The sequence below is a fragment of the Melanerpes formicivorus genome, unplaced genomic scaffold, assembly GCF_026170545.1.
Source record: "Melanerpes formicivorus ecotype bairdi unplaced genomic scaffold, bMelFor1.0.p_v2 SCAF_7, whole genome shotgun sequence".
Classification (NCBI taxonomy): Eukaryota; Metazoa; Chordata; class Aves; order Piciformes; family Picidae; genus Melanerpes; species Melanerpes formicivorus.
The window spans coordinates 13,211,033-13,225,842 of record NW_027142359.1 but is presented as its reverse complement, the minus strand read 5'-3'; the positions used below and the strand labels follow the sequence as shown (position 1 = coordinate 13,225,842).

At 37.9% G+C, this 14,810-nt stretch overlaps 1 protein-coding gene across 7 annotated transcripts in view; it reads right to left on the bottom strand.

Moving 5' to 3' along the window:
- Positions 1–421: 421 nt before the first annotated feature.
- Positions 422–14,810, bottom strand: part of DNAJB4 (DnaJ heat shock protein family (Hsp40) member B4) — a 28,693-nt gene continuing 14,304 nt past the window's right edge. For 4 of the 7 annotated variants that reach the window (XM_068141105.1, XM_068141100.1, XM_068141101.1 and 1 more), the window contains exons 2-4: positions 10,516–10,792; positions 6,096–6,670; positions 422–4,562 (exon numbers count right to left, since the gene is read on the bottom strand). In XM_068141105.1, the coding sequence (XP_067997206.1) occupies positions 4,329–4,562; positions 6,096–6,670; positions 10,516–10,726 (1,020 nt within the window). In that variant the 5' untranslated portion in view covers positions 10,727–10,792 and the 3' untranslated portion in view covers positions 422–4,328. Of the gene's footprint in view, positions 4,563–6,095; positions 6,671–10,515; positions 10,793–10,877; positions 11,044–14,810 lie in introns of those variants that run through there. The other 3 variants (XM_068141107.1, XM_068141102.1, XM_068141103.1) reach the window with 3 other exon arrangements.

Here is a 14,810-nt window from a genome sequence, read left to right as displayed (position 1 = left end):
ACCCAAACCCAGTACACTAAAAATAGGCTTCCAACAAGTTTTCAGCATAGATAACACAAAACAGGCTCAACAGAAGAGTGGAATACCAGTGTTTTCATTACATCAGAAAGTCTGCTCTGGAGCAACCACAGAGTACCACTGCATAGCAGAAAGAAGAAACTGTTGTAATGTAGCTTGCCCTACTCTTCCAGCAGCTTGAAGTTATCCTAAAGCTTGGTGTCAGTGAGATTAAAAAAAGGTTCTTTAGAAGTAGAGCTTTTCATATGCTTGTTGAATGGACTCCTTCAAAGTAACCAAATGACTTTTGCTTTCTGTAGCACCTAAGCAATCTTCAGATGAGAAGATCCTTCAGATCCCAGCTTCATAAATGTCCATTTTTTTCCCATATATTTTAGTAGTTAAGAGATACAGAAGATGACCATTTGCCTCCTTCTCCCAAGTAGCCTTTATTAAATAATGAAGTGGGTTTTTAAACATAGCTTAAGCACATATTTTATTAGAAAAATATTAATTTTTGTGAAATTTGGATTAGATAGATATTAATGCTTCCTCTTATATTTTGAAGTAATTCCACATGCTATATTCTGAAACATATACTTTGTTACCTCTCCATAAGAAAAGAAATACAAGCATTTCATACCAGTCCTATAGCTCTGTCTTTTGAGCGTGAAAACAGTTGGAAAAGTTTAGTTTGCTATACATATGTATATATACACCTCTAAGTACACAAGATACTGCAATTCCTCAATTTAACACTACTCCTCTTACCAGAATATGGTTACAAAAGAGTCCTAGCTGCTGTCTTTTTTTTTTTGCCTTTTTTTTTTTTTTTAACAAGTTGGACTATGGTTACAAGATTCTGGATTACAAAATGTTCAATTCCATTAGCTTGAAACTGATGAACAGGTGTTTTACTATGATATGCTTTGAAAGTCATGTAGCTTATAGCATCTGCTATCATAACAAATGAATTAAAAACCCCAACTTTACACTTTTTACCTAAAAAAAAAATCAAATTGGAAATGCAATACAGAACATACTAAAATGGGATTTTTTTGAACAAATATATACTGTTAACAATATGCATAAGCACTAAGCAGTAAATTTCTTTCCTTTGTGATGCTGCTCCAGCAATTTTTTATCTCCTTATCAATTTTGGACAACTAACTGGTATTGTATGAAATGATCCTCAGCTCAGAAATTGACTTGAACGGCATCTCCCAGAAGTTCTACTCCTTTAAGTAACAGAAATGGTATTCCATCTTGTGCTCATTAAGAAGTTATTGTAACTTAAGTTCCAACTTCATATGATTTACTTTCCCGAAGAAAATCACATCTATGAAGATAACACTGCTACTTCTTAAGCTACCTAACAGAGCAGGTAACTACTGAATTTCCACAGGCAGAAGGCTGACAGCAGATCTTACGTATTTTCTTATGAAGAAAAAAAAACACCACCAACAACAAAAAACCACCCACAACCAAAAAAAAAACCCACCCCAAACTAAAAAAAACTTTAGAAGTGTTAAAGCACTGCATTATGATTTTAAACTCAAGTAATAAAGCATGCCAGCATTTATATCACCAAAGTCAATCTGCAATCAAGGGAACCAGCCCTATCACTTTATTACAAAACTAGACTGCTACAGGGGGCTCTTCATTTCCCTACGCACTTTTTAACTCTAAAGACAAGTAACTCATATGTGTATTCAGAAAAGACTTAAATCAAGCACAGGAAAGTTATGGGCAACCCCTTCCCCACTTTGTGTCTTCAGTAAACTCTCCTTTAGCTGGGACTTGGGCTTTTTCCTTCTTCTTCACAGGAGTAAAGTTCAGCCTTCAAAAATAATGAATTCTTGACATCAGCATGATCTTTGGAAACATGCACTAGCCAAATGATTTTAGAGTCTTCTTTGTGCATCTTTTGACTCTGCCACATCACTACTACCCATCCTTGGTCTATGTCTCATTTGAAAAGCACAGTCCATAGAACTGTCTAGAGAAAAGGGAGAAGTCCAAGTTGACAGAATCATTTAAGTTGGAAGGAATCTCTTGAGATCATGTAGTCCAACATGCCTGCTCAAGTATGGCCAGCTAGAGCAGTCTGCCCAGAACAATGTCCAGTCAGGTTTTCAGTATCTTCAGGTATGGTCAGTTGTTCTGGACAACCTGTTCCAGTGTCTGAGTACTCTTCAGAATAAAAAGGTGTTTCCTAGTGTTCAAGTGGAATTCCCTATTTTTCAGCTCATGTCCTGTTACTAAAGCTACTGAAGCTTCCTATCTGGTATTTATATGCAGTCATAAGGTCCCCTTAACTGAAATTTTAGTTCTCTGAGCTTCTTACACATGGCCCTGTGCTCGATCCTCTCCAGTAAGTTTGTATTTTCCTTGTACTGGGGAGCCCAGAACTGTACAGAGTACTCTAGATACATCCTCATCAGTGAGAAGAGTAGGATCATATTCCTCAGCCTATTAGCAAGGCTTTGGCCTGTGTTGCCACAAGGGTGCATTGTTGTCCACTGGAGACCCCAAAGTCTCAGCAAAGCTCCTTTCCAGCCAATCAGCTTGAAGGATACCTTGGGTTATTCCTCAGGGAACAAGACTTTGCATTCCCCCTTGCTGAGCTTTGGGAGAGTCATCTGTCCAGTTCTCCAGCTCACTGAGGTCCCTTTGAAAGGTGGTATACCATCTGTCGGGTCTTACCAGTCAATTTTCCCAGTTTCGCATAATTCACAAACTTGCTTGAGGATGCACTCCATCTATAATCCAGGTCATTAATGAAGTCATTTAACAGTACTGGACCCAGCATTGAGTCACAGTGTACACCACTACTGACTTGTCTCCAACTGGGCCTTGTGCTACTGACTACAGCTCCCTCGTGCCCACTTCGTTGGTTAGTTCTTAATCTGTCTCACTTTCCACTTATCTAACCTGTACTTTATCAGTCTGTTTACTAAACTAAACAACATGAGCTGTTCTCCCATCACCCACAAAGCCAGTCACCTGACTGTTGAAGGCAATGAGTTCCCAAGCACACTTGCTCCTTTGTAAACATATGTTGAGTACTCCTGATCACCTTCCTGTATTTTGTGTTTTTGGAATTGCTTTCCAGGAGGATTTTCTCCATTGCTTTCCCAAGGACTGAGGTGAAGCTGATGGGCCTGTGGCTCCCAAAATCTTCCTTCTTGTTCCTCTTGAAGACAGAAGTGATATTTGCTTTTTTGCAATCTACCAGAACATGTCCCAGTCTCTATGACTGTTCAAAGATAATTAAGAATGGATGTCCAATGGCATTAGCCAGCTCTCTAAACATGAGTAGAATGTGTCAGGCTCATGGAGTTTAAGTGCACCTAATCTGAGATGTCTGAAAGTCTGGAGGCTTTCCCTCTAGTTTCAAGACTTCAAGGAATTCCAGAGCCCTGTTTTACCAGCAGAGATTGATTCAAAGTAGGCACTGAATACCTCAGCCTTCTTCATGCTGTTTGTCCCAAGTTTCCCTGCCCTATTTGACAGCAAAACTACCATTTGCTGTTTATGTACTGGTAGGATCTTTTTTGCTGTTCTGCCTGAAGGCTAAGGAACTATCCCATAGCAAATGTCCACTCTCACTCCTCAAGCCACATGCCCTTTTGCTAGACTCGCAGTCCTCACACATTCTGGGACAATAAAGAAAATGCTTTAATTCCACTATGGGCTGTTTAAGGAGCCCAGATTTTCCCAGCCTATGCTTTGCGCAGTGAAAAGCAATGTATCCAAATGGCATCTTTCATGGTTTGCTCTTTAAAATATTTATACATGTGTGTTTCTACTATTATCTCCAATTTCTACATAAACAGTAGTGTTACAGATAGGGTAGGGATACAGGAAATAAAGTACTTGGGAGCTCAAGTACTGTATCAGAATGGCTTACGTTGGAAGGGACCTTAAAAGTATCTACTCTGACCTCCTCACCATGGGCAGGGATGCCTCTCAACTAGACTCAGCTAATGAAGGCCTCATCCAACCTGAAATGTGTTGACTTCATAAAAACCGACTACATTTTACAATAGGCAAAATAATGAATAAGCTGTTCTGATTGGGAAGATATAAAATAAAACAAGTGGTTTTCCCTGTAAGTTTTACTGCAGAAGTCACCTGTATGATTTGTATTTAACCCTTCTCATGCAGCATTATAGTGTTTCCCCTCCCCCATCCCACAAAACAAACAAACAAAAAACAATCACAAATATTCCACTAGTTGTTACAGATTGCACTTTTAAAGCACAGACTTGCCAGTCTTCTGCATTTCCAGTGTCCTATTTAAAATGTTGACATACAGAGTCTTTATTTTATGAAACTGGAAGATTTCGCCTCAGTACTTCTTTTGAAGCTGGAGAAATGTTATCTGGGAAAATTACTTCAAATTCTATAATTAAGTCTCCACGTTGGTCAGGATTTTTGGGAAATGGCAAACCATATCCTATAATTCTTCTTCTCATCCCAGGCTTTACAACTTCATTTACTGTCATGGGTATGGTTCTTCCTTCTATCGTTGGCACATTGATAGAGCTGCCACATAAAGCCTAAAGAAAGATTGCATCATGAGAAAAAGAAATTGGTCAGAACTTTGTTTATACTTACAATTGCATCTGGATTAGTTAGAAAAGACTAGTATTACAAACAGTATTTCCTCTGTGTGTAACTGAGCTGTCAAAATTCAAATACAGTGTTCCTATCCTAAAAAGGGAAGGCTTCAATTTGTCATTGAGCAGCACAGATTTTACCAATCTTAGGTGATGGTCACTGAAAGGCAACTGAGATTATATACCCTTCAAAATACTTTATCAAATAATACAGTAATTGAGCACAGTGGAAACTCTTCCCGCATACTTCTCTAAATACGTCCAACTTCTCAGTTTCCACTGGAAATTTAGAGTCCTGTTCCATTTTCTGTTTACATTGCACAGGAGTACACTCTAATACAGTATCAGCCTATCTTATATCAAATTGCAGAACAACAATTAAGTGTCTATAAGCAGAAGCACATCAAATTTCACATCCATCTTATGTAAGCATTGGTGATGCTCAAACAAAAGGAAACAACTATTTTCATGCATCAAAACTGAAATACCATAGGCTTTCTCCTGCTTTATCCAATAGTTTGTTTTCTTTAGTAGGGTCTCTAATAATAACATTTTGATTCCTCCAGCTTCATCTGATTTGGCACACTTTGTCTATGTTGATAATGCCCACTTTGCAAAGGAATGCAATGTCTAAATAGGCCTTTACCCATGAAGGAACTGTATTACCCACATCAACCTGTCACTTTTTTTTCCCCTCTCATCCTATTTTAGGGGCTTCACATAACTTCAGATGTATTTTTAGTTAAGAATCTTATAACGCAAGTAAGAATTTATTTATCCACTTAATGCTACTTAAGAAGAAAAAACAACACACACTCAGCCATGTCAAGACTTCAGATCCTTAAGAACTCTGCTCAATTGTCTTTTTTATCTTTCCATTTGAAAGTCAATGCGTTTTGACTTGGAATGGAATTTTTTTTAAGCTATACCATTTTTGTTGTTATATATAGCTCCTATAACACCTGTTCACCATAATTTAAACTCATGAAATCAATCTCTATGTACTTTGAAATCACATTGAAATAACTTATGACATATAAAGACAGACACAGAATTTATTGGCAGTGGAAATACTTAAGACCTTTCTACTTTTGTCCTATGGAAATAGCAATCATATCACAGCAGTAAGGAGCATACGGTATTGGATACATTTCATTGTATTTGTGCTTGTTATTTCAGCCTAATATATATTTAGCTATAGTTAAGCATCTTTAAATACTCCATTTTTATCAAAACAGTTACTGCTTCCACTATAAATGTGCTCTGCAGCCAGATGCTGACTTCACAGAAGTGAAATGAATTGAAAACAAAAACAAAACCCAACAAAAAAACCCACACCCAAACAAAAAAACAACATACCACAAAAAACCCCACAAAACACTTCAATGATGCTATAAAGCTTATGCAGCATAACCACTCTACCATATCATAATGTTTTAACATTTAGAGTTCTACCAAAAAAAAGACACCTACCTCTCTTAGGCTGATTTTAACAGGATAGATAATATTTGATCCATCTCTCTTGAAGTGAGAGTGAGGTTTATCTTTAATGATGAAAACAATATCAGCTGGAATTGTGTTGGGTGTTTCATCACCTTCTTTTGGAAAAGTGATTTTGGTGCCTTCTTTCCATCCTCTTTTTATCTCAATAGTAAGAATTTTGTCCTCTGTTCGGACACTTCTACCATCTGGGTTAAGCCTTTTACGTGAAATCCTCATCCTTTTTGTGCAGCCATGATAGATCTCTTCCAATGATACTTTAAGTTCATGGATTACAGGAGGATCTTGTTTACGACGCAACTGGCTACCAACTGTATTCCTTTCCCTTGGAAAACCATTCATACTAAAACTAGTGAATGATCCAAATGGATCACCATCCACCTCCATGTCTTCAGTGTCTCTGCCACCAGGCATCCTCCTTCCAAAGAAGATCTCAAAAGGATTTGTGCCACCAAAGAAAGCTGCAAATGTAGCGTGTGGGTCACCATGGAAGGAGTACCGGAAGGTACCACCCTGTCCATCAGGTCCTCCAGCTCCTCCTTTCAGGCCTAAATAAGACAAATAAGTGAAGTCAAAACCAAATCAAATATTAGTATAACCTTTCCAATTGTAAAGTGTGACAATATCAGAACTAATGAGTCACAAAGGTCTTTGCAGTAGTGTGAAAGGTCACATGTTCCATGAGGACTCACCGCCAGACTATGCAGTACCAACTAGTAATGCAATAGCTTGAGCAGCAACAAAGTTCCTGAAGCTCTAGAATTACTCCTACTTCAGAACAAGTATTGTCACTGCCAATTTTATTTCAAATTAATAAAGGCAGTTATTCAAAGAATTAGCATCTTAAAAAAATATGTCTGCTTGACCTGACTTTTTATTGTTCTGCAAAGTCTGTTGGGAGTTGCATGCTTCTTCAAGATCACCTCTGAGAAAAGTTATGCAGTATCATATGCAACATCTTCCTAGTCTCCATAGCTCAGCTTTAACTCAGAGTTAATTAGCTTTACCTGTGTCTTCCTGCAGTTCACTTTGGCTAAAAGGTAACATGCCAATAATCAAGCAGCCACATGCCTCCTTAATGCTCAATATAGAAATCCAAACTCATTACAGCTTGCATTCCTGTGATGTAAAATAGCTAGGAAAATTGGGAACTCTCTTCAATGAGACCACAATTGAAAATATCTTCGATGTTCCTAAGACCCATCTGAGTACAGAAATCTTATATATAATGTTGTCATCTTTGTGCAAAAAAATCAGAATGTTCTCAAATAGCTTTGGATTTTTATCTTATTTTCTTCCAAAAGGAAAGATCTGCATCTCTTTTCTTCCTGATAGTACTTCTCTTACAATTTTCAATGGACAGTTCCTTGTACTTATGCTTTCTCATTCCAATCCAGCTAAAATCATTTTTCTTTCCCAACAGATGATCTACAAGTATTTCCTTGTAACAGTTATTGCTCTCTTGCAATGGCCTGTGCTGGGTTACACCTATCCTGGGGGAGGGCTGCAAAATCCTTGTTTCCTCAAGGGACAAAAGAAACCTGATCCAGGTGAACAGAGAGGGACTTGGTTTCCCCCTCCCAGGAGGAGGCATACCCTGGGTCAAAGGTGGTCTATTCCACTCCCCCTTCCTGTCCAGCAAGCCTATAAAAAGGAAGATGCTGCAGCCATTTGCTCTTTCCTCCTGCCTCGCCTGTTCGAAAGGACCAACAGCCACTGCTAGCCTTCCTGTTCTTTATTAGAATAAACCTTTATTAGAATAAACCAAACCAGGTTGGAAGAGACCTTCAAGATCATCGTGTCCAACCCATCAACCAATCCAACCCACCCAAACAGCTAACCCATGGCACCAAGCACCCCATCAAGTCTCCTTCTGAACACCTTCAATGACAGCGACTCCACCACCTCCCCGGGCAACCCATTCCATAGCGCAATCACTCTTTCTGTATAGAACTTCTTCCTAACATCCAACCTGCCACATGGTTGGGCCTGGTCTTCTCCCTGCTGCACCCACACTCCTCTACAGGACTGAAATCCACATACATAGAGGGAGATATAAGGCCATCCAAATTTTGTTTTGTATACTTTTCCTATTCATCCTTAACTCCTTACCCCTGTTACTGCTATATATTTTTGTCAAAAATTTACTTCTACCAAAAAAAAATCTGGAGTTGGTTTGGCAGTAGAGATTTACCTCCTTCTCTTTTCCCGTCCCCCCTTCCCCCCCCCCCCCCTTCTTTCTCTCCTTTTTCCTTATCAGGGAAAAAGGGGGAGGAATTCTGGGTTTGCTACCATCTGAGCTCTTTAACTCCAGTTAAGACTCAAATCACTATGTGGCCATTTCAGGATACCTTTTCAAACCTTTAAGATAAAAGACTGAGAGCTTTCTTAAGGGACTTTTATTTCTAAAATCAGAATGTCTGATTATATTTTTTTCAATCTTATAGCTCACTACTACAGCTGCTATTCTACTTCCATAGCCATGAAAATGGGAATGCTTACACTAGTAAGTATGCATTCTCTAAATTTGAAAGGGGAGGGGGGTAGTGTTTGTCTAATTGTTTTAGATCATCTGTGAATAAGATTCATTCTGGTTAGCAACAGCAACAGTGATGGATATCAGAATGCTTTTCTCATCTGAATACCAGACCATATGTAATACCTCCTCTCACAGTATTGCTAATGTAAAGCAGGCAGGTCAGCAAATTCAACCTGTGATAGTAAAAACACCCTTCCTAAAATAGTTAGCCAATAGTTACTGAAGGTACACTAAGTTACTGGCTGTAAAAACACTGAGGTTTCCTTTCTCCAATCCCCTGCATTTCTCTCTTCACTATCAGTTGCACTCTTAGATGCAATTGGAGAGCTTAGAGAGCAACCAAGGCTCATAAGGAGGTATTTCCATATTCGCCATTCTAAAAACTCATTATTTGGTTTAGTTTTATACTGTAAATGAAGAGACATATATGTTTTGAACCTCTGTCTTCAAGTACTTCATAATAGGATGCCAAAGTCTGCATTGCTTTACATGATTTACTTCAAGCTCTTTTGCAAAAGTGACTAAAACAGTATTTTGGGAAACTAGTTAAGAGGAGATGGTGCACTGCAACCCAAAAAGCAAATGAATCCACAGAGTAAATAGTTATAATGATTCACAGAAAGGAGGCAGGGTAAGAAGTGAGAATGCAAAAAAACACAGGAGGTATCTACATAAACACTTTTTTCCCCCAGAATGTTTCAGTAGCAGCACTATAGCTTTGAACATATACAATGAAGCAAAAGACAAAAAAGCCTGCATCCTCTGTAAAAGCTAAAGGTCTTCTACATGAACTTATGAATGTTAACAATTGTATTAAGTCCTACATGTAACAGAGGACCAAATTTTATTATGTAATCCTAAAACCACACAATTATCCCTAAAGGACTGTTATTTAAGTGCCCTCCTTTATATTAGTAAAAAACCAACAACAAACCAAAAAAAGCTAACAAAAAAAAAGGGCCATGAGTGACTGGACCTACTTGTCACAAGGGAAGTAATTATTTCATATGGAATTTCTGATACCAAATCTTTAAGGGGAGGGATATTAATGACTTCCTCTCTTGCTCAATCATAAGACTGAAAGTCATGCTGGTCAAAACAAAAACAACAAAAAAGGCAAACCAAAAAAGCCCAACCCAACAAAAAACCACTAACACCCCCTCCTCCTCCAATTATACTCTTCAGATAACCATTTTAGGATAAATATGACATTTCTGAGGCCTCATTCTCTTGGCATGTTATCACTGTTTACAATTAAAGCTAAAAAATTGTTCTGGTATTTCATGACATCAGCCAAATTCTTTCCCCTCCAGGCAAGAAGCCAAGGACAACTACAGACTGGACACCTGGGCTTCTGCTCAGGACTGCCCTGCCTCAGTTAAGCAGACTTTAGTAAAAATTTAAGAAAAGAATACATCTCTTTTCAACTGCACCTCAAAAAAGTGCTATGGCAAGGGAAGACAGTAGTAAGTGACCTCAGAAAGTTTTTCTATTCAGTAACGTTTTGCCTTTCAAGTACTGGGAATTTAAAAAGGGGGGGGGGGGGGGGGGGGGGGGGGAAGAAAAACAAACAAACAAAAAACACCCTACCACAAACCCAACCAACAAAATAAACCCACCAAACCCAACCAAACTCTCAACCATAAAACTACATTAAAATAAGTAAAACTAGATCAATATTAAAACTCTATAATACACTTTACATTTAAAAAAGCTGAGTCAAACATCCAAGACACTGCCTTAAAAAAAAAAAAAACACACACACACATACCATGCTTTCATGCATCATCTATATTTATCTTGCTTCATGAAACATAATGAAATTGGCCAGAGCATAAACAGAGACAGACATACCTTCCTCTCCAAACTGATCATAAATGTCTCTCTTCTTGGGATCACTGAGCACTTCGTAAGCTTCTGCAATCTCTTTGAATTTTTCCTCGGCGTGGGGAGATTTGTTCTTATCTGGATGCCATTTAAGTGCTTGTTTTCTGTAAGCCTTTTTAATATCCTCGTCAGAAGCCCCTTTTTCAATTCCCAAGATCGAATAATAATCTTTCCCCATCCTGACTGTTGGAGGAATTCAGGTTTTCTTCGCTATAAACAAAGTAGTCTTAGCAACGAAGAGATGCTAGAGAAGGAAAAATAAAAATCAAATTCAGAACTGAAACAAAATGACAAAATGAGTTGTTAAAAAACAACAAACTCTCCAATACATTAAGGAAACGCTAAACAGTTTCTCCGTACTTCATTCCTTCCCCCGTTACTCATTTATAAATAATCACGCACACTGGACAAGACACAGCCCTCTTTAGGGCCCTCCCATCTACAGTACGTGTCTCCGCTCTTTCTAGAACAACACATAATAGAGGACGTCACTTCCCCGTCTGCCCCAGCTGAACAGCCTGCACAGCTTGCACTCTCTCACATACAAGCGCATGCGCACACACACAGAGAAAATGCTGAAATTCTATTTTCTCCCTTCTCAAGCAACTAGAAAGTTTAAAGGTTGAACGGTGTGATAGAATGCCTTTCACCACAGAGCTGAATCCAGTCAGCTCTAAAGGCGTAACTGCTGCAGCAGAAAGGAAGCCTGCAGAAAGTAATTACAACATTTTACTTCACAGATTCTATACAGCTGTACATATAACTGATTTCCAAACATATCAGTATGGTTTTGTACCCTTTCCAGCAAAGGCTACAGATTATTTTACACCCAAGTTTAACTGCAAAATTTCAGAAAGAGTAACTTCATTTGTTTGAAAATAAAATTAAGCCACCCTCAACCACAGCTGACTGCAGCCATATACTACTGAGCAGCAAGGAATTAAATCTGAGCAAGAAATACCACTCAATTTACAACTGCTGAAGCCACTCAATTAAAACAGACTAAAAGTCTTACTCTCCATCCTGGCATCTTTCTACACAGGAGGCAATATCAAGACTATTATACAAGGACAGCAACATATCAAGCAAATAGCTTTCTTCTATGGGAGTAACAGAAAAGTATCTGGTTCCTAGGCATTTGTTTTACAATACATAGTGCAGATTTTACTCTTGAAGTATTTCTCATGCTCTGCAGAAGGAATGGTTTAAGCCTGCAAGATTTCTTTTAGATTTTAATTAACAGCTATGTTAACCCTACTTGTCCATATGAAGGTAAACTTCAAGACTGATTAACACGGCTTGAAAAAGAAATATATTTTTCCTAGAACAAAGTACCTATCTTGGTAATATATATATATAGATGCTACCTGTATGAAGACATTTGCAGGCTCAATTATGAAGTTACTTTTATGAAGATGATTAGACTCAATTACCTTCCTTCTAATGATAAAAAAAAATGTTTAAGAAAAGCAGCATATAGCACCCAAGGGAGCATCACACTCAAATGGAGAATAGTAACCTTCTGATTCATATCTGTTCTCCAATTCCTGTATCAGAACTTACTAGATTCCCTCAATATATCCAAGATCTGCCCTTCCCACCTTCCCCCCCCTTCCCCCCCCCCTTTTTTTTTTTTAATTCTCCTTGGAGTAGGAGTGGGAAAGATGACAGAATAAAGATGAGATTTCATCACCATATTTGAGAAGAACTTTTGCATATCTGTAGTTATTTTAATTGTAACAGAAGCCAAACAGTTTTGAAAAAAGGAATCAGTTCCCCTTGACAACAAAGCTCTCAGGCCTTACTTTCATTTTTGGAACACTGGAAACTTCAAGGATACAGAATCAATGATCTCTACAGTTGAAAGAGGAAGTTGTTGCTGACCTCCACATGGAATAAAGCTAGTCTTTTAATGATCATTCTTTTGTTTTATCTTTCTTTCAAAAGTGCTAATTTTGTTAGCTATTAGCATTGCTTGTAGATGCATATCTTGAACTTGGCATTTTTTCCGCTACTAAGTTCTGAAAGCAGTAGGAACACTACCACCCTCTAAGAAGCTGCTTCACATGTTTTAGTGGGCAATTTTAAGCTTGCTACATTCAAGAAACAGTTGCAAATATGACAAATCGCCATCCAAACCCAGCAGTTACAATACTCTGAACTGCAACAGCATGCTTACTCCATCATTATTGACACAATAAAATTGAAAGCAGTCTTAAATTCTCTTGCAAAACTAGCAATACAAGGAGTTACGCTAAGCTGCGCTTTCACAGTACGGTTTGAGCAACCTCTGTTAGTGTCCTAACTTACATCACTTGAAGTACTCCCGGCAGTGATAGTTCAAGGAGGCCCTCATGATACACATGCCACTATGCTGTTATAATAGAACTGTCAGAACAGCAATAGTTCAGGCTTGTTTCAGGACTGTATTTTTCATTAAGTTTTTCAAAACCTCTGGTCAGTTGGAAGTGGCTAGTTTAAAATATAAGGTATAAGTGGCGTAAGTGCCAAGTTATACCCTCATTAGGTATGTTATTCCCTCAAACTTAAGATTCTGTGTGAGATGTACAGCAATGACTACATTACTTGTGCTTCCTGCCCCACATGACATCTTGAAGTCAGAATGAAATTGCAGTCTGGAATCTCATATGTTCTATGAGTTGATAGGATAACCAGAGCATCTCCTTCCATAATGCATGCTCCTTCCTTTTATCTATGCTGAGACCTTTCTTTTATCATATAATCAGAGATCTCTAGGACATACAACTAGGCTGTAGATCCTCTCACATGCTTATGGAATTCTTTAAACAATTTGTAATAGATTGAGAGATAGGACTCTTAGATTCAGTGAAAACTTTATTATTGTTATTATGATGATTATTATTAAAAGATTAGCATGCACTTCTAGTGCATCTAGAGCATTTCTTCAGACAACTAAATCTGGTAAGTATGGTAACCTTTCACATCTTTCAATCTTCTAGTATTAGAGCAGTTTCAAGGACAGATAACTTCTGAAAATCTAGCAGCTGTAGTTTATCTGATCTTTGTAATTCTTTGTCACTTTCATCCTACATTCTTTTCCAGTTATTCACAAAAGAAAATCCTTTATGTATCGTCCACAGCAAGGACTTCAGGCATTGCAGACCCTTCAAATAGGCTCAGACAAACAGAAAATAAAACAGCTTTTAAAAGGAGAAACACCTATTTATTTTTTCTTCTATGGTCCTATTTTCCCTGTTAGCATATACATCTAGAACTGGAAGCCCTAAAATAAATTCTAGACTATGAAAAGATTCAGCTTCCAATGTGTGTGAGTAAGATGTTCAGGTTTTGTTTAAATGTCTGAATTAGTGTCCCCTAAAAAAAAAAAAAAAACAAACCAACAGATGAAGTCATCTAGTATGTGACAGATGAACTAATTTAGAGGATTACTTCATTCTTTAGAAGTTTCTGCACTTGTGTTGAGGTCTCTCCTTTGTAGATCAACTCACAAACACCACAGGGTGTTTTGTAAGTAAATTCATTTCTCATAATCCTAGCATTTCAGTCACCTCTCACTTCAGACATTTTGTGTCCAAGTATCATGAAGCTCATAAACAGTTCTAATTGCAGCATCCTGGAATGCACACTCATCCTGCATCTGAACTTCTACCTTTCACTAAAAGAAAAGGTGGTTACTGTGATTTTGTTTGTTTAGGAAGTACTAACAACACACAACCCCACATATCCTACATAGCCAAGGTTGGCCTTAGCTGTGACAACCCAACAGTATCACATCCTGCAATTTACTCAAGCCTTCCAGGAGCAAGCCAACAAACTATGTACCTATAAAATCAGTAAGGCCACAATCTAAGGCTTTGATTAGGAGTGCTTCTGAATGAGCATGCTAAGTGACTTCTCAAACATATAAATCCAGTAATACATTGGCTGCAACATCGCCTCAAAAATGTAACAGATTTGTTTTAAAAGTCCATCAATCAGCTATCTTTTGGAAGTTCATTCTTACCATACCAATCTTTTTGTGATGTATCACACTATGAATCAATTAGCCATCTGTATCATCAGATCTTTCTTTAAATAGCCTTACAATAGCTGCATTCCACTTCAAGCAAACAGAGGAAAAAAGTTTTTATCACTGTAGGGCCAAATGGTATCTACAAAGCTTTTGCTTATTGTCAATTCTGTAAACTAATGTTCTACCAAACTAGATAGTCTCAGACACATCTTCTTGTTCTTATAACCAACTTTATACAGTACTCTTA